This window comes from Podarcis pityusensis (assembly GCF_964106645.2).
Source record: "Podarcis pityusensis genome assembly, chromosome: 4".
Classification (NCBI taxonomy): Eukaryota; Metazoa; Chordata; class Lepidosauria; order Squamata; family Lacertidae; genus Podarcis; species Podarcis pityusensis.
The window spans coordinates 1,906,949-1,933,083 of NC_138027.1; the positions used below are offsets into that span (position 1 = coordinate 1,906,949).

The following is a 26,135-nucleotide window of genomic DNA, read 5'->3' on the forward strand; positions in this document are numbered from 1 at the left end:
GCATTAATCTCTTCGCTTGCCTCCACATTTCCACAATCTCCCTTCTAGAGGCCTACATCCTCCCTCCTCCTCCTCCTCCTCCTCCTCCTCCTCCTCCTTTTTAGAAAGATAGCTCAGAGTCTGGGCTGTGGTGCAGTCCTACCCTGGTTCCCTCCAAGACTCATCCATGCTTGCTCAGGGAACCTTTTTCTTCTCCTGATATTGTACAACTTTCGTAACAGAACAATGTATTTGCTTTGTAAGATTTCCTAAAGCTTTTCACTACGACAGACAGAACTTGGCAGAAGACCAAAGGGTTCCTTCCGATCTCTCAGAGGCTTCCTGACAGCACAGATGGATGAGCAAGACTCAGCTAGTCCTGGAGCAGGAAGGGACCATGCCAGCCAAACTGGGAGCAGTGGGGGATTCTGGGAAAACTCTGTGCAGAAGAAATTGGGTGAGGAGGACACCCTCCACTCAGAGGTGCAGAGCCAGCAGTTGAGGCGGTTCTGCTTCCAGGAGGCCGAAGGACCCCAAGAGGTTTGCAGCCGACTCTACCACCTTGACCGTCAGTGGCTGAAGCCAGAAAGGCACACGAAAGCTGAGATGCTGGACCTGGTGATCTTGGAGCAGTTCCTGGCTGTCCTTCCCCTGGAGATGGAGAGCTGGGTGAGGGACTGTGGAGCGGAGACCAGTTCCCAGGCGGTGTCCCTGGCCAAAAGTTTCCTCCTGAGTCAGGCAGAGGAGAGGAAGCAGGCAGAGAGAAAGCAGGTGAGAGGGACTTTCCTCTGGATACTCCCAAGGGGCTCCAAACAGGATGGAGAACATCCAAAAATGGCCTGCTGATGGCCCATCCTTTTTTGGGGAATGAGATCTAACACCCTTAAAGTATCTGTCTGTGTCGTTCTCTTTCTAATATTTCTCACCTTTCATTTACTGTTTTGAATTCATATTGTTCTTTCAGAAAAGGGATCATTTTGCAGAAATGGACCTGGATTCCTGTGAGGCAGAGAGGCCTCCGCTGGACACCAGAGAGAGGCCACTGGGTAAGGAGGAAGGTGGTTTTTCTTTGTTTGGTCTCATTCTGTTGGTTTTCAAACTTATCTGAGGGTTTTTTTCATCTTGGTTTTTTTGGGGGGTGGCGGTTGGAACAAAGGTTCAGAGGAGGGGAGACGTATTTCTGCACACCTAACATGAAATGGGCACAAACCTTCAACTGCACTCAGCAGGTAAGTCCTTCTCAAAGCCCATCTGTAGTTAGAGATGTCCTGTTTCCTCTGTGAGAGAAGCAGGCCCTCCTGGCATCCTGCTTACCTTTTTTTCTTTTGCAGGTGAAAGAATGAAGCCAGCAAGACCTCCTGATCCATCTTTTCATGGGGGCAGAAGGGAAGCAGTGGCTGTGGAACCAGATCAGGTATGGGGAAGCTATCCTGTGGGGACAGAGGCCGAGGGATGGAGCAATGTCATGGACTGGTTGGGCACAGAGGAATGGTGGGAGGAAGCAGCCAGGGAACCAGGAAGGGAATACTGCTCTGAGCCCAAGGAGTGAAGGTGGAGGAAGGATTGGCGGTCAGAGGGAGAAGCCTGGGAAGAGGAGGTGTCAGAAGCTGAAGGGGCAACAGGGCTTAGTGAGCTGGGAGACTCTGTGGCAGAATGCAGTGCAGAATCAGAGGCAGAAATGGAAGGAGGCGAGTGGGAGGAGGAAGGTTGAGAGGTAGAGGTGAGTCAGGAGAAGGGGGAGCCACCGGGGGCTCCCTCTCCTTCTGCCAGAAGCCACCCTCCCTGCTTGTCTCTCAGAGCCAAGAGAGGTCTAACATGGAGGAGCAAAGGCAGGCTGCACACTGGCGCACTGTTCAGTCGCTTGCCAGAAACCCCAGAGAGGAGGGGACTTGGAAAGCTGTGGGGAGCCGGGGTCTTCATTCTCAGCAACTGCTTTTGTGGAGGAACAGGCTCAGGGAATGAGCTGCTGTTCTCAAGAGGCCCGAAACTCAGCCAAGTCTGTGAATCATAGAATCATAGAGTTGGAATAGTCCACAAGGGCCATCGAGTCCAACCCCCTGCCAAGCAGGAAACACCATCAGAGCACTCCTGACATATGGTTGTCAAGCCTCTGCTTAAAGAGCTCCAAAGAAGGAGACTCCACCACACTCCTTGGCAGCAAATTCCACTGTCGAACAGCTCTTACTGTCAGGAAGTTCTTCCTAATGTTTAGGTGGAATCTTCTTTCTTGCAGTTTGGATCCATTGCTCCGTGTCCGCTTCTCTGGAGCAGCAGAAAACAACCTTTCTCCCTCCTCTATGTGACATCCTTTTATATATTTGAACATGGCTATCATATCACCCCTTAACCTCCTCTTCTCCAGGCTAAACATGCCCAGCTCCCTTAGCCGTTCCTCATAAGGCATCGTTTCCAGGCCTTTGACCATTTTGGTTGCCCTCCTCTGGACACGTTCCAGTTTGTCAGTGTCCTTCTTGAACTGTGGTGCCCAGAACTGGACACAGTACTCCAGGTGAGGTCTGATCAGAGCAGAATACAGTGGCACTATTACTTCCCTTGATCTAGATGCTATACTCCTATTGATGCAGCCCAGAGTTGCATTGGCTTTTTTAGCTGCCGCGTCACACTGTTGGCTCATGTCAAGTTTGTGGTCAACCAAGACTCCTAGATCCTTTTCACATGTACTGCTCTCAAGCCAGGTGTCACCCATCTTGTATTTGTGCCTCTCATTTTTTTTTGCCCAAGTGCAATACTTTACATTTCTCCCTGTTAAAATTCATCTTCTTTGTTTTGGCCCAGTTCTCTAATCTGTCAAGGTCGTTTTGAAGTGTGATCCTGTCCTCTGGGGTGTTAGCCACCCCTCCCAGTTTGGTGTCATCTGCAAATTTGATCAGGATGCCCTTGAGTCCATCATCCAAGTCGTTGATAAAGATGTTGAATAAGACCAGGCCCAAGACAGAACCCTGTGGCACTCCACTAGTCACTCTTCTCCAGGATGAAGAGGAACCATTGATGAGCACCCTTTGGGTTTGGTCAGTCAGCCAGTTACAAATCCACTGAGTGATAGCATAGTCAAGACCACATTTTACCAGCTTCTTTACAAGAATGTCATGGGGCACCTTGTCAAATGCCTTGCTGAAATCAAGGTAGGTTACATCCACTGTGTTCCCTTCATCTACCAGGCTTGTAATTCTGTCAAAAAAACGAGATCAGGTTAGTCTGACATGACTTATTTTTCAGAAATCCATGCTGACTATTGGTGATCACAGCATTCCTTTCTAGGTGCTCACAGACTGTTTGCTTAATGCTCTGCTCCAGAATCTTCCCTGGTATTGATGTCAGACTGACTGGGCGGTAATTATTTGGGTCCTCTCTTTTCCCCTTTTTGAAAATAGGGACAACATTTGCCCTCCTCCAGTCTGCCGGGACTTCGCCTGTTCTCCAGGAATTCTCAAGGATGACTGCCAGTGGTTCTGAGATCACATCTGCCAGTTCTTTTAATACTCTTGGATGCAGTTCATCTGGCCCTGGAGACTTGAATACATCTAAACTAGCCAAGTATTCTTGTACTATCTCCTTAGTTATTCTGGGCTGTGTTTCCTCTGCTGAATCATTTGCTCCAAATTCTTCAGGTCGGGCGTTGTTTTCTTTATCGGAGAAGACTGAGGCAAAGAAGGCACTGAGCATTTCAGCCCTTTCTGTGTCCCCTGTTTGCATTTCACCATCTTCTCCTCTGAGTGACCCCACTGTTTCTTTGTTCTTCCTTTTGCTACGAACATACCCATAAAAGCCCTTTTTGTTGCTTTTAACCTCTCTAGCAAGCCTGAGTTCATTCTGTGCTTTAGCTTTTCTGACTTTGTGTCTACACGTGCTGGCTATTTGTTTGAATTCCTCTTTGGTGGTTTCCCCCCTTTTCCATTTTTTGTACACATCCTTTTTTAATCTTAACTCAGTTAAAAGTTCTTTAGATAGCCACCCTGGCTTCTTTAGGCACCTTCCATGTTTCCGTCTCATTGGTATTGCCTGAAGTTGTGCTTTTACTATCTCCCTCTTAACAAACTCCCAGCCATCATGAACTCCCTTTCCTTTTAGTATTACTGTCCATGGGATCTCACCCAGCACTTCCCTAAGTTTTATGAAGTCGGCTTTCTTAAAGTCAAGAAATTGAGTCCTAGTATGCTTGGCTGCTCCTTTCCGCTGTATAGTAAACTTCAGAAGAACATGATCACTCGCGCCTAATGATCCTTCCACTTCTACCCCACTAACCAGGTCATCCACATTGGTTAGGACCAGATCTAAAATGGCTGTTCCTCTTGTTGCTTCTCCCACTTTCTGGACAATGAAGTTGTCTGCAAGGCCAGTGAGGAATCTGTTTGACCTTATGCTCTTGGCTGAACACCGTGCTCTTGCTGATAAAGAGTGAACTCCAGCTGTGAACTGTGGGATTTCCTGCGGAGATAACTCTGTGACTCCAGCCTTCTGGATGTTGCCAGTAGGATTCATCTGTAGTTGCTGTTTTCATGGAATCCTACAGTTGAAAGGGACCCAAAGGGTCATCAAGTCCAACCCCCTTCACTACAGGAAACTCAGCTAGATCATCCAAGACAGATGCCATCCAGACTAGGCTTCTTTTATTTCTATATTCATCACTGAATGCTAAAATAGGCTTCTAAGCAGCGGACAGACGATAACAAATAATGTCCAGGATTCACCTAGCCAGCCCCATCCGCTGAAAAATGGGGCCTGCCCCCCATTCCTCCCCCTCTCCATGCCCCCATGAACCCCTTGAATTTGGCTCTAGGGCATTGGGAGGGAACCTCCCCAGAACAACTCACGAGGAGAGGAGAAAGTGGATCCTTCCATCGGGGAAATTGGAATGCTTGCGTAGGCAGAATAACGTAAACATAAGCTGGAGTACCACCCATTTGCAAAAAGACGAATACCCACACTTAAAATGCAGAATAAAAGATTCAATTAAAGCGTTAAAATAGGTACACATAATAAAAATGTGCAGCAAAGCAATCCTATTGAAATAACACAGCAATTAACAGGAAGGAAATAACAGAGCATTGTGTAGCAGATCATATTTCTGCTGTCTCAGAGGAGGACATTTCCCTTTTTCTTTTAGGGTCCAGTGTGCTTTGAAGATGTCGCTGTTCGTTTCACGGACGAGGAGTGGGAGTTGCTGGATCCTGACCAGAGAGCTCTGCATAAGGACGTAATGGAGGAGAATTGGGGGATCGTGGCCTCTCTTGGTAAGCCTCCGTGTGGGATCTTCCTATCAGCCAGGAAATTCAAAAAATACCTCTATGTGACAAACCTCATATATTTTCTCAGCGCCCCCTACGACACCTGGGAACCTTACACCCCCACAATAAATAGTAAATTACAGTTTTTTCTGTGAACAATCTTCCTCCAGTTCTGCCTCCTTCTACCACTATTGGCCTGGTCTGAACTGCCCAGGCATCTTAAATGTCAGCTTCAGAATTGTTAGGAAAGATAAGTAGCTTCTGTCAGGTTTTCTGTTGTTGTTTTTTGTTTGTTTGTTTGTTTTTGCTGCTGTCAGTCTTGGGTTGGCCAGAGAGATGACTGACATTGGAGATGGAGGGGATGCCATGACTGGGCCAAACAACATCTGCCCCAGAGAAGAGCCAGGCTTATTGAATCTCAGGTAGCACTAGCAGTGATAATAATAATAGTAATAATAATAATTTTTATTTATACCCTGACCATCTGGCTGGGTTGCCCCAGCCAATCTGGGAAGCTTCCAAAACATATACAGTGGTACCTCTGGTTGTGAATGGGATCCGTTCCGGAGGTCCGGCCAGATCCCGAGGTTTTCGCAACCCTTGGATCACTGCGCATGGATTTGCCGCTTTCATAAGCTGATATTTATGTAACCCGAGGTGCTACTGTATAAACTAGAAACAGTAATAATAACAACAATCTAATCCAATGGGAGAAGTACAAAAATTTTACAAAAAGGACAAAATTTTTAAAATGAGTAACTTACTTCAAACAAAGCAAGATTCAACCAACGATTAGAATCCAATAATAAATACATTGGTTTATTACAAATAACAAAGGTAATGAACACTGCCTTCTCTACAACAAATTTAATGAGTATTATTCCCTAACTGGGGGCTCCATTTGTTCCTGAGGCTCTAATCCCTTTTTCTCTAAATTGCAGATTGTGATGAATTGGAAATCAAGAACAAAGGTGACCACAACACAATCTGCAGAGTGGAGAAGGCACGTAAAAATTTGGAATGTGGAAAAAGCTGCAGTCAGAGCTCCCATTCCAGTTCCCATCAACGAAATCTCATTGGAAAGAAACCCTATCAGTGCATTGAATGTGGAAAGAGCGTCAGTAGCAGCTCCGATCTCACTAAACATCAAAGAATTCATACAGGGGAGAAACCCTATCAGTGTGTGGAATGTGGAAAGAGCTTCAGTAGAAGCTCCGACCTCACTAAACATCAAAGAATTCATACAGGGGAGAAACCCTATCAGTGTGTGGAATGTGGAAAGAGCTTCAGTCAGAGCTCCTCTCTCACTTCCCATCAAAGAATTCATACAGGGGAGAAACCCTATCAGTGTGTGGAATGTGGAAAGAGCTTCAGTAGAAGCGCCGATCTCACTAAACATCAAAGAATTCATACAGGGGAGAAACCCTATCGGTGCATGGAATGTGGAAAGAGCTTCAGGCAGAGCTCCAATCTCACTTCCCATCAAAGAATTCATACATGGGAGAAACCCTATCAGTGTGTGGAATGTGGAAAGAGCTTCAGTTCGAGCTCCGATCTCGCTAGTCATCAGAGAATTCATACAGGGGAGAAACCCTATCAGTGCGTGGAATGTGGAAAGAGCTTCAGTACAAGATCCAATCTTACTTCCCATCAAAGAATTCATACGGGGGAGAAACCCTTTCAGTGTGTGGAATGTGGAAAGAGCTTCAGTCATAGCCAAAATCTCACTTCCCATCAAAGAATTCATACAGGGGAGAAACCCTATCAGTGTGTGGAATGTGGAAAGAGCTTCACTGAAAGCTCCTCTCTCACTTCCCATCACAGAATTCATACAGGGGAGAAACCCTATCAGTGTGTGGAATGTGGAAAGAGCTTCACATGTAGCTCCTCTCTCACTTCCCATCACAGAAATCATACAGAGGAGAAACCCTATCAGTGTGTGGAATGTGGAAAGATCTTCAGTAAGAGCTCCTCTCTCACTTATCATAAGAGAATTCATACGGGGGAGAAACCCTATCAGTGTGTGGAATGTGGAAAGAGCTTTAGTCAGAGCTCCAATCTCACTTCCCATCAAAGAATTCATACGGGGGAGAAACCCTATCAGTGCGTGGAATGTGGAAAGAGTTTCAGTCAGAGAGGCCATCTGAATATCCATCAAAGAATTCATACAGGGGAGAATCACGGAATTGTAGAATTTTTGAGCTTGAAGTGATCCCTGGTGCAATCTATTTCACCCCATGTGATGCAGGCATAGCAAGTAAAGCATCCATGACAGATGACCATCCAACTTCATTTGAAAACCTCAAAGAATGGAAATTCCAACACTCCCAAGGGAGTCCAATCCATTAATAGCTCTTGCTGTCAAAAAGTTCTTCCGCATGTTTAGTCAGTCTTTTTTTGAAAAAACAAAACTTGAAGGCATTGGTTTGTGTCCTACCCTGTGGAGCAGGCGTCCTATTGGGAAGACCCAGTTCTCTGAGTGCATGTTCTGAAAGTTGGGCAATAGGGGCAGTGCAGGATTCCTTTTGGTGTACCGACCTCCCCACTGCACCAAGGATTCCCTGCCTGAGCTGCTCCAGGTCATGGCAGATGTTCTCCTGGAGACACCTAGTTTGGTTTTCCTAGGGGATTTTTTTTTCTTTTTTACTGATAAATTTTTATTGGTATTATACATATAGACATATAAACTTATACAAAGTCCAATACTTAAATTACACATAATATATTCATTCCATAAATCATAAATACATTTATTTTAGGCTCTGCCAAGCCTTGAACTTCCTTCCACTCCTTTGGTAAGTATCAAATAGACTTTATATTCACGTATTTTATCTCTTTTACATAATAACCTTTTACTGTTAGAGTTATTCCAATCCCGCCAGTGTCGTTTAAAGTTTAGTCCCAATATATATCCAATATTTAATCCAATTATCATGAAATTTCTGTTCATCTTGATCTCTTATTCTTCCTCTTATTCTAGCGAGCTCGGCATAATTTGTTAATTTAATCTGCCAATCACTTATATTAGGTATGGCGTCCGTTTTCCAATTTTGTGCTAACATGATTCTTGCGGCTGTTGTGGCATATAAAAATAGTACCTTATCTTCTTTTTTGATTTCTTTACCTGTCATTCCTAGCAGAAAGGCTTCGGGTTTTTTGGGAAACGTGTATTTAAAATTTTTTTTAAGCTCGTTATAAATCGATTCCCAAAAGCCTTTCACTTTGCTGCATAACCACCACATATGGTAGAAGTCACCATCTACTTCTCCACATTTCCAACATCTTTTGTTCTTTAACCTATAGATCTTAGCCAGTTTCACTGGTGTGAGGTACCACCTAAATATCATTTTCCACATATTTTCCCTTAATGCCATACATGCCGTGAACTTCATGTTAGTATTCCATAATTCTAGCCATCTCTCAAAATCGATGTTATAGCCGATGTCTATTGCCCACTTAGTCATAACCTCCTTCACCTCCTCGTCTTTTGTATACCACTCCAATAAAATATCGTAAATTCTAGACAGTATTTTGTTCTTTCCTTCAACAACTTCCACATTGAATTTGGATTTGTTATCTTCAAATCCTATTTTCTTTTTATCTTCTTTTAACAGGTCATTTACCTGGTGGTATTGCAACCACCCAGTAAATGAGTTTTTAATCTCTTCATAGGGTCTAAGTTTTATACCTTGATCCGTTTTCCTAGTCAGTTCTTCATAGGTAGGATTCTTCCCTTCCCTATTAACTTTTTTGACCGTTAACACCTCTGTTGGTGAAATCCACCAGGGTGTCTTCCTTTCCAATAGGTTTTTATTTCTTTCCCATACTTGGAATATTGGCCCTCTAAAAATATGGTTTAAAAAGCCTCTATGTACTTTCACCTTTTCATACCACAGGTACGAGTGCCACCCGTACCTGTTATCGAAGCCTTCAAGATCCAAGATGTCTCTGTTTTCTAGCGTTATCCAGTCTTTCAACCACGATAAACACGCCGCCTCATAGTATAAACATAAGTCCGGAAGGGAGAAACCCCCTCTTTCTTTTTTATCTACCAGTATTTTCATTTTTATTCGCGGTCTTTTTCCCTGCCAGATGTATCTCGCCAAGGCTCTTTGCCATTCTTTACATTGCTTTAAACCTTTAAGTACCGGGATGGTTTGAAATAAAAATAACATTCTAGGCAAAACGTTCATTTTAATAACCGCTATCCTCCCCAAAAAAGATAATCTCATTCTCTCCCAGATTTCTAAGTCTTTCTTAATGTTCTTCCAGGTGACCTCATAGTTATCCTTATATAGATTGATGTTCTTAGCCGTAATCCAGACTCCAAGGTACTTCACCTTCTTTGCCGTCATAATTCCGGTTTTTTGTTCTAGGTCTACTATATCTTCTTTAGATACATTTTTAGTCAGTATTTTAGTCTTATTCTTATTGACCTTAAAGCCTGCCACAGCACCAAACTCTTCAATTTTTTGTAGGGCTTCTTTTACACTGTGCTTTGGATCTTCTAATGTTAGAGCAATGTCATCCGCAAAAGCTTTAATTTTGTGTTCCTTAGTTCCTACCCTGACTCCTTTAACCTCTGCTGTATCCCTCAGCCTCTTAGTAAGTACTTCCAATACTAAGATAAATAATAGGGGGGACAGAGGGCAGCCTTGCCTCGTCCCTTTAGAAATATCAAAAAAATCTGATGTAGTATTATTTATTATAAGTTTTGCCTTTTGCTCATGATAGATAGCCTCTATACCTTTTCTGAATCTTTCTCCCATCCCCATCCTTTTCAAATTTTCCATCAGAAAGCGCCAAGAGACATTATCGAATGCCTTCTCCGCATCGATAAATATCAAGGCCGCCTGTTTATCTATTCTAGTTTCCAGGTATTCAATAATATCTATCACATTTCTTACGTTATCCTTTAGTTGTCTTCCTGGTAGGAAGCCCGTTTGATCTTTATAAATTCTATTTTTTAATACCCTTTTTAGTCTTTCTGCCATTATATCCGCAAACAGTTTATAATCGTTATTCAATAACGAAATCGGCCTATAGTTCTTCACCTCTAAGGCATCCACATCTTTTTTAGGTATTAAAGTAATATATGCTTCCTTCCAGGTATTCGGAATCCTTCCCTCTTTTAAAATATTATTCATCACTTCACATAGAATTGGGCATAATTGCTCACTTAATGTTTTATAGTACTTGGCTGGTAGGCCATCCGGCCCCGGCGCTTTCCCAATTTTCATCTTTTTTATTGCCTTCCTTATCTCATCTTCTGTAATCCTCTGGTCTAATAACTCTTTCTCTTCTATGGCAATCTGTTGTAAATGGTGATCTTCCAGGTATCGGTCTATTTCATAATCTATTTCCTTTCCTCTTTTATACAATTCCTTATAATACGTCTGAAATATCCTTTTTATTTCTTTTGGCTCTTCCACTATCCTTTCTCCATCCCTTATCTTGCAGATCGTATTTTGTTTTTTCCTTTCTCTTATTTGCCACGCCAAGAATTTTCCTATTTTATTAGCTGATTCAAAGTTCTTTTGTTTCATCATTTTAATTTTCCACTCAATTTCCTGGTTAACTATCATAGAAAATTGGGCTTGTAATATTTTTAAATTTTGCTTTATTGTCTCGTCACCTGGTTTAGTAGCTAGTTGTCTTTCATTCTCCATAAGCTGTGTTAGAATCTCTTCTTTTTTTCTCTCTTTTTCTTTTCTTAAATGGCTGTTTTTCTGAATTAGGAAGCCCCTCATAACGGCTTTTCCTGCATCCCAGACCGTTTCTATAGCTGTTTCTTTGTGTAAGTTCCACTTGAAGTATTCTTCGATTGTTTCTTTCGCCTCCCTTACTATCTTTTGATTATTAAATATACCTTCATTCATTCTCCATCTAAATACTCTGGTATCTTTACCCTTTATCTCCATAAATACCGGATTATGGTCAGATATAGTTTGTGAGAGTATTTCAGATGTAGCTAAGTTCTGTGTCAGCTCCTTCGAGATCCAAATATTATCTATTCTCCCCCAACTCTGATTTGGGTTTGAGAAAAAGGTATATTGTTTTATAGTGGGGTTTTTAAATCTCCAGGCATCAATTAGTCCCATATTATCAACCAAATCGAAAAACGTTCGAGGTAGCTTGCCTTCCTTTGTCTCTTGCTTTTTTGTTGACCTATCCAAATTTGGTGACACCACTCCGTTAAAATCGCCCATCAATATCATTTTTTGATCGATCCATTCTAATAACTTATTACCTAATTCTAAGAAGAAAGCCGATTTTTTATCGTTAGGTGCGTATATTCCGGCGACAATTATTTTTATTCCTTGGAATACAACCTGTACTACTATCATTCTCCCTTGCTCGTCTTTATACAGTATTTTTGGGTCGAATTTTTCCTTTATATATAGTACCACACCTCTTTTCTTAACCTTGTCCGATGCCACAAAATCCAACCCTAGTTTCTTATTATTCAGAATTCTCTTATGTTTTCTTATTACATGAGTCTCTTGTAGACAGATTATGTCAAGGTTCTTTTTTAATAAAATATGTGTAATCTGGTTCCTTTTATTTTTATTGTTAAGTCCGTTCACGTTCCAAGACAGTATTTTTAAAGCCATCTATTATGTACAATTAGTAAATTATCAAATCTGGCTTAAAGCTGCTGTTCTTTGTCTTCTTTCTCTTCCTCTTCCCTCGCTTCTGTTAAGTTTATCTCTCTCTCTTCCTCTTCACTCCCCCCGCCCCCGCCCCCCTCCCCTGGCCGCTCCCCTCCCTCCCCCCACCCCGCAACCCTTCCAAGTTCCTTCTCGTATCTTCTTGCAAATTTTTCAAGTTCTGAAGGGCTGGACAGTTTGAATCTTTTATCCTTAAAGTAAAATGAAATTCCTTCCGGAAACTCCCATCTATATAGGATCCCATTTTTCTTCAGTTGGTTAGTTACCGTATTTTTTGCACCATAACACTCACTTTTTTCCTCCTAGAAAGTAAGGGGAAATGTCTGTGCGTGTTATGGAGCGAAGGCCTGCGGGTGGCGGGGGGGATCTGCTGCAGTCGTGAGCAGAGGATCCATGGTTCCCCTTCCTTCCCTCCTCCATGGTTACAAAGCATGGATCCACATGGATCCTCAGGATTTTTGCATTGGGCTACTCCAAACTCACTGTCAGATCACATGTCTGTGGCCACAGCATGAACCACAAAAATCATATATCCACTATTTCGTTTAGAATATTTTTTTTCTTGTTTTCCTCCTCTAAAAACTACGTGCGTGTTATGGTCTGGTGCGTGTTATAGAGCGAAAAATACGGTAATTTTTTATACACATCCCTCCTTCGAAGAAATCTCGAAGGGATCTCTTTAAATACAATAATTGGGTTTCCTTCAATATATAACCTTTTACTATAATTCTGTTTCAATACTTCGTTCCTCATATCCAACGAGTTAAACATGGCTATTACATCTCCTGGCAATTTTTTCCCCCTAGCTTTAGCCGATTTTGTTTTTATCCGAAATATATTTGCTAGGGAGAAGCTTATCTCTTCCTCCTTCCTATCTAACCAAATTGCCAACTCTTTCACCATTTTAGATCTTATATTCTCGTTTGGGTCCTCTGGGATCCCTCTAAATTTTAAATTTAGTTGGTTCTGTCTCATCTGAGTCATAGCCATACTGTCCAGCAATTCTTCCTGTACCTTACCTATCTCCTTAACTTCTATTTTAATTCTGTCCAAATCCTTCTTACTATCTTTTGTATCCTTTTGCACCCTTTTCATAGAATCCTCAAGTACTTTGGCTCTTACCGATAGGTCTTTGACTTTTCCTGTCAGTTCTCCCACCACCCCCTCTAATCTCTTATCTAATGTATCCTGCACTTCCAATAGCTTTTTCTCTATATATTGCTCATTATGTTTAAATTCTTTCCTTATTTCAGCCATCAAACTATCTTAGTCCTTGATCTCTTTTCCCTCCTTCCCATCTTCTTGTCTAGATGGCCTCCTTTCTGCTGGCGTTCCCACCGCCTTTTTCATTTTGTATGTCAACTTAAGTTAACTAATTATTAAAGACTTTTCCCCCCGTAAGACACTGAAGAGAGCTGCTGGCCTGTTCCTCTCATTAATTTCTTCCAATGCAGTTTCCTTTGATCCCACACGATGGCGCCTTGTTGACCTTCCAAGTCTTAGTTCTCTTCTCTTCAGTAGAGTTCATCAACTGAATGTCTCCTTCTGCACAAGGCCAAGCAGCTAATCTTGTGCAATATTAGCAATCACACAATTAGGGGGAACCAAATATACAAAGATGCACTGAATACCAACCAAAGCAAAAACAACAAAGAGGAATAAAAAGAAAGCAGCTAAAAAAACCGAAGAAGGAAAACCAATAAAAAGGAGAACCAAAGAGAAAAGAACAAAAAAGAAAAACAAAAAAAAGAGAACAAAGCAGTTACAAATAGGGAAAGCCAGCGTCTCAAAAGATACCCTAGGGACGTACAATAGAGAGGGTTAAAGGAAGGGTTAAAGGGAAATAAAGGGTGGGTGGGGAGGTGAGGAAGAAGTAACCGCCAAAGATACACGGGCGGGTAGGTGAAGTCACGTAATCGCGTAGTGGCTCTCTGGAACTCTGGAAGAATTGTGAGGTGAGTCTCGATCCGGGAGCGGACCCAGGAGAGCAAGGCGGGACCGAATGGAGAGACACTCCGCGATGAAAAGGATTCCGTAAATAGCAGAGGGTCCTGGCAAATTGTCTTATTGAATTTCTTTTCTTGCCAAAGAGTTCTTAATCTTTTCCCGCTGCATTAATAGTCCAGCCTTCTCCTACTTAAATATTGGAGTATGTCTCTTTAAAACGGGTGGAGACTGGGAGGAAAATGGTGGTGCAAAGACCCAGTAAGTTTTTACTTTACTTTAGTTTACTTTCTCCAAGCCATTCACTTTTTCTCCAAAACCTCGCCGGAAGAACACTGCCTTTCCGCGTCTCCCCTCCTCCTATTATCAGTCTGATTTTCAATCGGTTAACTGGGCTAAATATGTACCAGACTCTCCCCTTTGTTCAAACGTGGATGAGAGGAGTAGAAATCGTTGTTTAAGTAATACTTAAATCAGTCTCCGCTCAAATACACCAGGCATAGAATTGGGTGTAAAAAACCCACCAATATATCTCAAGCCGGTCGCTGGCACAACACTATCTGACCAGATAAAACAGACAAATTCCTTTCACTTCTCTCTTATCTCTAGTCCATTAAAATATTTTCAATGTTACTTTGCCTCAGATTCCTTGTATTTTATACTTTGTATCTGAGGTCTCTCCTCTACGCCCACTTAGCAGCAGCTTTTCATGCTTTCTTTCTCTCGCAGTCTTCCGCCATACTCCCTTTTACTCTTACCGCCAGTAGTGGATTCCTTCTCCTTCACCCCACACAAATCTTTTTCCGCTGGGTTCTTTAGTTAAGCTTTCTGTCTGTTATCAGCTTATTTACTTTAGCTGTTTCCCAGCTTTTTGGCTGTTGTCGGAGGTTCACCGCTTTTCACGCGGAGCCTGAGGCTTCACAACACGGGGTCTGTTGCTTCCCCTTCATGCTGCAGCTCCAGCCCTGTAAAACGCCAACAACACAGGCGAGCACAAGCAGCGTCGCAGGGTACTCTGTCCCCCAGAATAATCCTCCTGAGGTTTTGGGGTTCACGGAGCCTTCGTGACCCCTCTAGAACACCATGTTGTTCGAGACCCCCCCGAAGGGCAGCCTCGCGCTCCTTCCCGTGGCCGCGGTGTCCCGGAAGCTCACCAGCTATGCTTTCTTGCTTGCTCCACAATGGCAGCCATCTTGGGTGTGGTTTTCCTAGGGGATTTTAACATCCACGCCGACATGACCTTACAAGGGGCCCCTTGGGACTTTGTGGAAAGCATGGCCTCCATGGGGCTGTCCCTGAATATGTTTGGCCCAACTCATAGCCGTGGACATACCTTAGACCTGGTGTTCACCTCTATGGATGTTGGTGATCTGACACTAAGTAAAAGCGAAACTAAAGAAGTGCCATGATCAGATCACTTCCTGGTGCAACTGGACTTCTCCGTGAACCTTCCCCTCTGCAGGAAGGTGGGACCGATTCAGATGGTCCGCCCCTTAATGGATCCAAATGGTTTCCAGAGAGCGGTAGGGGATGTTTTATCCCATGTTGATGGCCTTTCAGCTGATTCCTGGTGGCCCGCTGAAATGTGGAGTTAACGACGACTAGAGCGCCGGTGGCAGATAACCCATTCTGAAGCTGACCGGATACGTGTTAGAGCTCAATGTCGAGCCTACCAAGTGGTGATAGCGATGGCGAAGACTTTTACTATGTCTGGGGTAGCAGAGTCTGTAGCCTGAAGCGTATGTAACCTGAAGCGTTTGTAACCCAAGGTACCACTGTAGTACCTTGTTTAATCCTGTGACATTTAGCTGAAGTAATAAGTTAAAGTCTACCTGACAGAGGCCTTCCAGAATCCGATTCAGAGCCAAATTTGGAGACATATGTCACACAGACAATTTCAGAATGGCTGGGAGAAAGCAAAGATTGGTTGGATGGGCTTTCAGAGTGCTGTTTCAGAATTAAATTGAGTGAAAATTGAGAACGGAGGCAGCCAGGAGATGTTTTATTAACACTAGTAACAAAAAGAGTGAGGGATGCAATCCTTCAGAACAGTTTTTGAAAAAAATCATGTGGTTGCCGAACAGAAAGTAGATATCTTTAGAGAGATTCCACTGAAATTGAGACTTAGAAGAACCAAATATAGATATTTAACAATAGCACTCAGAAGAGCTGACATCAGATATAAATGGGAATTCCCAGAGGGCATTTGCTTTACATACATGAAAAGGAGATACAGGCTAACATCAGAATTTCAGAGAATCCTTTGACAAATACAGGAGACACTTAGATTCCAACTGCTGAAAGGCACATACGGTATTCTGTTAGAATGGGAGACGAAAGAGTGTGTTTGTGTGTTTTTACAATCAAGCAATGTATACATTTTATGAAAATTACAATACATTATAACATCATATAACATAAGCAGGAGTTATAAAAAAAATTAATTAAATAGTGCACTGTCTTTCAGGTTGTGTCTTCCTGGATTTCCACACCTCTGCTGGGTGGAGAGGAAATGGTCTCTCCTCCATCTCAGCTCCACAGCAGTTCTCTCAAAAGGACTTGGCACTCCAGAATGCGGAACTCAGAGCCCTTTATAACATAAAAACAAGGAACTTATAGTGCTGTGGAAGTAGTAGTAATAGTAGTAGTATTAGTATTTATTCAATTTATATACCAACCTTTATCAGAATATCCCAGGGCGGTGTACAACATTAAAAGCACAATACAGAACAACAATGATAAAGACATACTAAAAAGCATCCTGTGAGACAGCCGAGTAATGCAGCACTCCTTCTAAAACTTGAGGGAGACTCACTGCTCACCTGCTTTTACGGCCACTATGGGGCTGTGGTGATTCATCCAAGGGAGGCTCCTCTGCTGGCCCCCCGAAGATTCTGACATCGTCCACTCTTTCTCCTGTCACCCACAGCCATAGAATATGAAGAGAGTGGTCCTCCCAAACTCTGCCTACCCTCCAACATGTTGCAGAGGGAAATTGGGACCTGCGACTTTTGGGGCCACGCTCCTGAATGAGTCCCGTAAATCACGCGAGAGCAAGGACCCCCCAAAATGGGCGACTTTTGGGGCCACAGTTTCACGGGAGCCAAAAGAGGACATCCTGGCAGCCAATCAGAAGCCAGGGTGGCTTCTGGAATTGCAGGACGTCCCACTCAAAGCAGGACAGTTGACAGGTATGTGAAGACAGCCAAAGATGCAGAGTCCACAACCCATAGTGCAGGCACCCCCAAACTCGGCCCTCCAGATGTTTTGGGACTACAACTGCCTTCATCCCTAGCTAACAGGACCAGTGGTCAGGAATGATGGGAATTGTAGTCGCAAAACATCTGGAGGGCCGAGTTTGCCTATGCCTGCCATAGTCGATATGGCTGCCTTCCCACTGGATGAGATGCTTCTATCCATTTCATCTGCTTAGCCAATCCAGATATTCAGGGCCAACAGGTCCCACCCCTGCCTCCAGCAATCTCTTTTGTTACACTCAATGGGTGTTTGGTGGAGGGCAAGGGGAACCATGGGGCAGGGTCCAGGATGCTCAGATTCCTGCCACCAGACCTCCCCTCTGAGGTCCCCCCAGGGCACCTGCTCAGCTGAGAGGAGGGTGTCATAGCACAGGTAGCAAATCAGCTGCTGCTCCGCCCCTTGAGGGATTCCCCGCCTCACTTAATTTGCCAAATATTCCAAAAGGGCATCACCCGCCACTATATAAACCCTCTCACCCCCGGCAGCAGCAATGAGGTGGTACAGCGTTCAGGTGCTAAGAGTGTGTCCCTGCTTTGGGAGGGGGAACACAGCCCCCCAGCAAAGTTTGGAGGATGAGCCAAGAGGTATAGCCGGACATTGGAAGGCAAAATGTTGCAGGAATTTATGTATAGGTTTTTTTTTTGGGGGGGGGGGTTGCCACTGCAGCAGATATCACGCACATGCAGCCCACTACCAAAATCAGCACCATCACTTTTGTGACGTTTGTGACTTGTCCCCACAAAACACTTCATCACAGTTTATTTCTATTCAAAGGGCCTCTGCTGCACAATACCAAATGTAAGAATTCACTGATAAATGTATCTATGTACTGGCTCACTGGGAAAACTTCAGAAATTAATCTAGACCTGTGAGCTCAGCTACTCAGCAGCCTCTCCGCCTGAGTGATAATTCCTGGCATCCTGATACCTGAGTGCCAGACAGGTAGCCATTCCAGAAATAACAAACCCAGACGAAGACAAAAGAGTGTAATTGACTTCGCTGGGAAACAGGGAAATGTAAATATCTATTTTGTTACACTCCATGTGTGTTTGGTGGAGGGCAAGGAGAACCATGGGGTGGGGTCCATGATGCTCAGATTACTGCCACCAGACTTCCCCTTACCATGATGTATGAGTGATGTAGTTTGGGGGGTGTAACATGGGGATTAGCAGCTAATAAATTTTTGGGTTCTCTTTTGTTTGGGGCTTCCATCTTGTTCCACCTGGTGTCAGGTGGGAGTCCTGCCATGACAGTCTTCAAGAAAGACCAAGCCAACTGGCTGCTGTTTTGCTCTGCTATTCCTGGCTGGTGTCCTTGTTTTTTGTCCAAGGGAGCCCTCAGATTTCTCCGTTCACAAAACATGCCCAAAGCCTTCAAAATGTGCACTTTCCTGCATTTTGCAGCTCAGCAATGTGTAGTCCCAGGAGAAGCAGGAACAGCGTGTCTTCCTGTTCCTCCCTCAGCTGAGACCTGCCTGGATGGAGACCTGAGAGCCTTCTTCCTTAGAAGTTTTTAAGCAGAGATTGGATGCTTTGGCTGAGATTCCTTCCTTGCAGGGGGTTTGAATAGATGACCCTTAGGGCTCCCTCCCATTCTAGGATGAGGTTCCTTGCTTCCTGCAACCCCCTTTTCCCTGCAACCTCTTCCTCCAGTTTCTGGCCAAGGGAGGGAGCGGATCACAGACCAATCAAGAGCGTCCCCTCAAAATGAGCATCTCTGGGATTCTGCAATGCAGGAGAGAAAAGGCAGAGAGGACTGAGCAGGGTGGACTCGGCTTTGCAAGGGTTAAAGGGAACTGAGCTGCATTCCTAGAGAGGACAGGAAGCAAGGGGGGCCAGGTCCTCCAGAGGAAAAGCCCCTCCCTCCCCTTCCTGCAAACGGGGGCGGGGGTGCTTTCTGCTATTGCAAATCCTGCCTTGCTCTCTTCCACGGGGACCTGGTGAGTCTCTTCCTCCTCCCCCCCCCCCGAGGGTGCAGTGGGGAGAAGGTGGGGGTCCCGGGGATGCAGCAGGGGAGGGTGGCGCATGTGGGGGGGGGGAGCCCCAGGGAGCAGGGGGTCCTGCCAGGGAGGGGCGAGGTCGCAGGAACTGTCTCCTTCCTTTAGATCTTTGGGGGGGGGGGAGGGGAGGAGATTCCCGCCCCCCTTCTAGAAGAAAAAATATTCAGAGCCCCCTGGGAAATCTAGCAGATAGAAATCTAGCTTCTGTAAAGAAGCTTATGCGTACGACTTCTGCTGTGTGTGACACGGGTCAGCGTCATTGCACAACATAGGAAACGCGTATTAATGGTTGCTCCCAAACCTCTTCCTTTGTTTCTCTCCTTTCTTTCTCCTTATTGGCAGAGGAGGCCAGCCAAGCAGATCAAGCCAAGCTTTATGGGGAGCTGGGTATGTTTAGTTGGAGAGGAGGAGACAGAGAGGAGATGGGAGAGCCATGTCAGATTAGATAATTTATTACGGTCAGAGACCAGCTTATAAAACACACTTGGGAGTACAGTCACAGAAGCAAAACAGGCAATTTATGTACGACAACAAATTTAAAAACAAAGGACACCAACACACTACTATCCCAGGGAGTTGACTCAGAGTCACCCATGAAACTGAGTTTGGGGATTTTCATGACGGTCTATTTTGAGTTGGGAGATGGTCTGCGCCTACAGATCTGTACACAGAATCTGGCGACCATCCAGGTCATCTTCTGATCTTTGCCTAACAGGAAAAGGTCTAATTTTTGCTTTTGCAGGAGGTCAGCGAGCCTCACCAGCAGGGGATCAATGGTCTTACTACGTGTCTCTTCGTAAAAGGGACGTCTAAAGAACAAGTGTTTTGGCTTCCTATCTCTCCCAATGGACAGGTGAAAAGTCTCTGAGCATACGGGGCTTTTCTAGAGGCTCCATCCAGGACCAGTGAGGGAAGAGCCGAGCTTCTGGCGAGTGTAAAGGCCCTTCTTGCATTTCTAGATGCGAGAAAGAAGAGATATTCTGCCGGTGCAGCTATATATTTCTCGATTTCTCCAATTTTATGGTTGGGGCACCTTGTGCAGTCCTGTTGTCTCTCGGTGTCATCATTATCAACCTTTTATTCGACCGTCAGTCAGAAAAAAGTACATTTGTCAATACACAGTTAAAACATCCAGGAAGATTTTAGAACTTAGCCAACACTAAAATGGACTAAACAGATAGCCCCATATCAATACAGTCAATTATAGTCTTGCGACGCTTAAAAGCTAAAAAAAGAAATTTGGCCACCAAGGAAGGTATAGCTCTAGTGACGTTGTTCAGCAAGTGTAAAACCTGGTTTTCTCCGGATAGGAAGCTAAATTGACATAGGAGTGGGTCTATAAAATTTTGCCTAAGCTCTGCATAAGAAGAGCAAGTCAAGAGAATGTGTTTGGTGGACTCAACCACACCCATGGCACAATGACAGGTTCTCTGGGCGTATGGTACTCCCCTGTACCTTCCCCACAGTATCGCAGAGTCAAGGACATTTAATCTAGCCGCTGTAAGAAGTCTACGGTATACCACATAGTGGATTTCTGCAAGGTAGGGGGCTGGTATGGTCCGATAAATCTGGTCCCCTAGGAACATCCCTGGTTTTACCTGGGATATGTCCTCTTGTCTGGCAATGTCGCTCAGTCTCCGGGAGATCACAGCTCTAGCTTGATTGTACGACATAGACTCAAAGTAAAGAAGAGACAATCCGCAGGATTGAACCTCGTTAGTGACCTCCCTTTCCCATGATGATTGGAAATCGTCCCTCAATATCAAGGGGGCAATACCCACTGGTTTAAAACAAAGCTTGAGCCATAGCCAGAGCTTCGTCTTCAAGGCCACATACCGTAGAGCTTGCCAGCCGACCTCTAATCTCATAACTGCACCCGCTACCGAGGGGGAATCCTAAGGATGACTCTAAGGAATCGCGTTTGGATAGAATCCAGTTTCAAAAAATCCCTACGGGAGCCTAAAGAGATGCCCACCAAAAGAAGGGGGAGGACTTTCATTTGAAAGAGTCTCAAAGCTATCTTCACTGATTGAGCCTGATTCTTAGCATATAGAGATCTAATCTGGATGGCTGCTTTAGATGCGTTAGTTGTTATATAGTCTCTATGGGCCAGAAAAGACCTATTTGACCGTATTACTTGTCCCAGATATTTAAAGCAGTTAACCTGCTCTAGGGGGATCCCATTCATTGACCATCGATGGAGTCTCGGTCGGGCAGAGAGGACCATGATCTTGGTCTTAGCATAGTTGGGTTGGAGCTCATGCTGATCACAGTATTCATGTAGAGCTTGCAACATTCTCCTCAGTCCAATAGGGGATCTGGCAAGCAGTGCGGCGTCATCCACATACAGAAGAACATTCAGAGATCGGCCTGCTAATTTGGGGGGGTGGAAAGCATCATTGGCCATGTGAGTCACCAGTGAGTTAATGTAAAAATTAAACAGTGCTGGGGCCAATAGACAACCCTGTCTTACCCCTCTAGTGGTGGTAACAGGGTTGGAGGCTAGGCCTTTATTGTCTAGCCTGATTCTCAGAAAGATGTTTGTGTGGAGGCTGATAATCAGATGAAGGAGACAACGATCGATCTTTGTAGCAGCCAGTTTTGTCCATAGCTGCTTTCTAGAGATTCGATCAAATGCCTGCTTAAGGTCAATAAAAGCCACATGAAGAACCTTTGGGGCTTTGCCGGCATACTTTTCCGCCAGGTGATTCAAGGTTAATATTTGGTCTGTGGTAGATCTTCCAGGGCGGAAACCCGCCTGTTCATCGGCAATGATATTGTCGTCCTCCATCCATTTCAATAGTTTGTTTAGCAGGTACCCCGAGTAAATCTTCCCAATGACATTTAGCAAGCTGATTGGCCTAAAGTTGCTCGGCTCTGTACGTGGTCCTTTCTTATGTATTAATACGATCAACGCAGAGCTCCAGCTTGAGGGAAATTTTGCTGTTTTGTTTATATGCGTGTAAAGTGCTGCTAAAAGTGGGATCCACCAATCTTTATTTGCTTTGATGGCATCAATGGATATAAGGTCATCACTGGGGGCCTTGCCTGCTTTAAATCGATCTATGAGAGTTTCAACTTCAGGGCATGTAACTGGATCCCAATCGGGCAGTGCTTCCGGCTCCACCGTATCTCCGCAGGCATCGTGAGCTGCATACAGATCGGCGAAGTAGCTTTCCCAAGTGTCCGCTGAGATGTGGGGTTCTATTCTTGCAAGCGGCCTACCCAGGTATCTGGAAATTAACTGCCAAAAAGAGGCTGGATTTCTATTCTCTGCAGCTATCAAAAGGTTGTTCCAATTGTTTCTTTCTGCCTCGAGCTTCTTTTCCTTTAGTAGGGCTTTATAACTTCTCCTGAGGGTGATAAGACGGTTATTTGGCATGGGGTCATTTGATGCTCTGTATGCCAACCATTCATTATACAGATGATTCTTGAAGTTTTTGCATTCCTCATCGAACCATTTTTTGTGGAAAAACTGTTTACCATGCTTTGTGGGGGACCGAGCTAGTGTTGGTTTTAGAAGTTCTGCTAAATCGTCATACATTGGTAGAGGCTCATCCGCCTGCATAAGGGAAGCCCTTTTTATTTGGAGCTGATCAGACCAGAGAAGTTCGTTCAACTGCTGGGCCGAATTGGAGGTCCATTTAAGGGCTGTAGGTCTTATCTCCAGATGATCATTTGATAGGTGCACAAAGGAGTGCCTATCAAGTTCGTCAGCCAGAGTCAAGGAAATTTCTAGAGGGAAGTGATCACTCTCCAATCTTGAAGCCACCTTAAAGCTGGATATTTTGGGGGTAAGGTCAGGAGATATCCATACAAAATCAATAGTGGATGCACGTGAACCTGACCAATAGGTGAATTCGGCAGGGTAGTCCGAGCTGACTGCCCCATTTAGCAGAAGGAAATTGAGGGCCAGCAAGGTTTGCCTGCATTTGAAACCTGCGTAAGTGGCTATGTTATCTTTGAATTTCCTTGGTAAAAGATCTGTAGTCATAAGAGGTGAAGAAGGGTACTTGCTAAATTTAGAGAATAAGACTTGGTCAGTGTGTGACAGGCGTCCATTAAAATCTCCCGCCAACGGAGAAAGAAGAGATATTCTGCCGGTGCGGCTATATATTTCTCGATTTCTCCAATTTTATGGTCGGGGCACCTTGCGCAGTCCTGTTGTCTCTCGGTGTCTAATATTCTTTGCCTGACCGTGGCTTTGGCCTGGCCCAAGCCCAGACTTAGAAGGGTTTGAGGGGCAAAACCCAGTTTCTGGAGGGTGTTCAGAACTGCAGTCTGCCAGCCTGACTGGAATTGGTCACAGAGGGTCAGTGGGGCTATTCCTCGGGGGAGCAGATTCAATGTCAGCCATTTGTAGATTGATATTAGGCAGATGCTAGCCTCCACTCTCATCATCCCCGTTTCCAATCTAACCCATGCATTTGAGACACATCTGGGCACTTGGAGGAGAGCTCTAAGAAGTCTAGATTGAACTCTCTCAAGGGGGGAGAAAGCCGAGGAAGGCGGGCGCAAAAAGGAACCATAAAGGAGTTGTGCCAAAGTTTTGGCCTTGTATAGTTTTAGAGCTGCGGGAACGGAGAAGCCCCCTTGTGCTCTGAAAAATTTAAGGATACAATTTGCGGGTTTTTCCGCTGAACTCCCGATGGAGTTTATGTGTAGTTTGTTGGCTCCTGAGGCCTGTACCACCATTCCTAGATACTTGTAGTTTGTGACTAGTTCTAATTTATGGCCTTGGAGTTCCCAGCTTTTAAGCTTTGGTTTTGCCCCAAAAGTGAGTATCTTGGTCTTTTGATAGTTGATTTTGAGACATTCAAATTCACAGTTTGCTGCGAGCTTTCTTAGTGCTCTTTTGAGTCCAATTGGGGTTCTAGATAAAATTACTGCATCATTGGCATATAGCAGGACCAAAATATGCCGATTTGCGAGCTTCGGAGGGTGGAGTTCGGAGTCATGGAGTGCAGATACTAAATTATTTAGATAGAAATTGAATAGTAGAGGGGCCAATAGCACCCTTGCCTGACTCCTTTAGAGGTTTTAATAGGGTCCGTTAGGTGTCCTAGGCGGCTACACCTGACTCTAAGAGCCGTGTTTGCGCGCAGTGCCTGAATTAAGAGCAGAAGCTCTTAATTCTATGTAGGTACCCTGTAGTCTGTCCCAGAGTCTGGTTCTGGAGACTGTATCAAAGGCTGCTTTTAGATCAACAAAGGCAGTGTATAGTGAGGCCGGCCGTTAGGAGAGCCATGTCACCTGGGCGCAGGATTCCAACCAATGTCTTCAAGCTACAAGAAAGGAGATTCAGATTCAACACACGTAGTCATTTTTCACTAGGAACCAATGACTCCCTTGTCAATCAGTTCTGACTTCATGCATTGACTGGAAGGAAGGAGCAACCAGGCTGAGTCCCCTCCATTAATCTCTTCGCTTGCCTCCACATTTCCACAATCTCCCTTCTAAAGGCCTACATCCTCCCTCCTCCTCCTCCTCCTCCTCCTCCTCCTGCTTTTTAGAAAGATAGCTCAGAGTCTGGGCTGTGGTGCAGTCCTACCCTGGTTCCCAGCAAGACTCATCCATGCTTGCTCAGGGAAACTTTTTCTTCTCCTGATACTGTACAACTTTTGTAACAGAACAATGTATTTGCTTTGTAGGATTTGCTAGAGCTTCTCATTCAGACAGACAGAACTTGGCAGAAGACCAAAGGGTTCCTTCCCATCTCTCAGAGGCTTCCTGAGAGCACAGATGGATGAGCGAGACACAGCTGGCCCTGGAACAGAAAGAGGCCATGCCATCCAAACTGGGAGCAGTGGGGGATTCTGGGAAAACTCTGGGCAGAAGATCCTGGGTGAGGAGGACACCCTCCGCTCAGAGGTGCAGAGCCAGCAGTTGAGGCAGTTCTGCTTCCAGGAGGCCAAAGGACCCCGAGAGGTTTGCAGCCGACTCTACCACCTTGATCATCAGTGGCTGAAGCCGGAAAGGCACACGAAAGCTGAGATGCTGGACCTGGTGAACTTGGAGCAGTTCCTGGCTGTCCTTCCACCAGAGATGGAGAGCTGGGTGAGGGACTGTGGAGCGGAGACCAGTTCCGAGGCGGTGGCCCTGGCCGAAGGTTTCCTCCTGAGTCAGGCAGAGGAGAGAGAGGAGGCAGAGAGAAAGCAGGTGAGAGAGACTTTCCTCTGGATACTCCCAAGGGGCTCCAAACAGGATGGAGAACATCCAGAAAAAGTCTGCTGATGGCCCATCCGTTTTCGGGGAATGAAATCTAACACCCTTAAAGTATCTGTCTTTGCGTTCTCTTTCTAATATTTCTCACCTTTCATTTACTGTTTTGAATTCTTGTTGTTCTTTCAGAAAAGGGATCATTTTGCAGAAATGGACCTGGATTCCTGTGAGGCAGAGAGGCCTCCGTTGGACACCAGAGAGAGGCCCCTGGGTAAGGAGGAAGGTGGCTCTTCTCCATTTGGTCTTGTTCTGTTGGTTTTCCAACTCATCTCAGGGTTCTTTTCATCTTGGTTTTTTTTTTTGAGGGGTGCTGGTTGGGAACAAGGGTTCAGAGGAGGGGAGATGTATTTCTGCACACCTAACATGAAATGGGCACAAACCTTCAACTGCACTCAGCAGGTAAGGCTTTCTCAAAGCCCATCTGTAGTTAGAGATGTCCTGTTTCCACTGTGAGAGAAGCAGGCACTCCTAGCATCCTGATTACCTTTTTTTCTTTTGCAGGTGAAAGAATGATGCCGACAAGACCTCCTGATCCATCTTTTCATGGGGGCAGAAGGGAAGCAGTGGCTGTGGAACCAGATCAGGTCAGGGGAAGCTGCCTTGTGGGGTCAGAGGCCGAGGGATGGAGCAATGTCATGGACTGTTTGGGCACAGAGGAATGGTGGGAGGAAGCAGCCAGGGAACCAGGAAGAGAAGATGGCTCTGAGCCCAAGGAGTGAAGGTGGAGGAAGGATTGGCGGTCAGAGGGAGAAGCTTGGTAAGAGGAGGTGTCAGAAGCTGAAGGGGTAACAGGGCTTAGTGAGCTGGGAGACTCTG

The 26,135-nt window shown here is 44.9% G+C and overlaps 2 protein-coding genes across 4 annotated transcripts in view; both read left to right on the forward strand.

Moving 5' to 3' along the window:
• The window catches only part of LOC308475137 (uncharacterized protein), a 35,283-nt gene that overhangs the window by 2,318 nt on the left and 6,830 nt on the right, over positions 1–26,135 (forward strand). The window contains exons 1-4 of one of the 3 annotated variants that reach the window (XM_081002084.1): positions 19,000–19,037; positions 24,749–25,256; positions 25,449–25,530; positions 25,821–25,903. In XM_081002084.1, the coding sequence (XP_080858210.1) occupies positions 24,840–25,256; positions 25,449–25,530; positions 25,821–25,903 (582 nt within the window). In that variant the 5' untranslated portion in view covers positions 19,000–19,037; positions 24,749–24,839. Of the gene's footprint in view, positions 1–18,999; positions 19,038–19,192; positions 20,084–24,748; positions 25,257–25,448; positions 25,531–25,820; positions 25,904–26,135 lie in introns of those variants that run through there. The other 2 variants (XM_081002085.1, XM_081002083.1) reach the window with 2 other exon arrangements.
• Positions 334–7,836, forward strand: LOC308476345 (uncharacterized protein; the record flags this gene model as incomplete). Its single annotated transcript, XM_081003887.1, has 5 exons — positions 334–750; positions 944–1,025; positions 1,311–1,393; positions 5,105–5,231; positions 6,167–7,836. 5 exons carry the CDS (start codon positions 334–336, stop codon positions 7,435–7,437), a joined length of 1,980 nt encoding a protein of 659 aa, XP_080860013.1. The 3' UTR covers positions 7,438–7,836.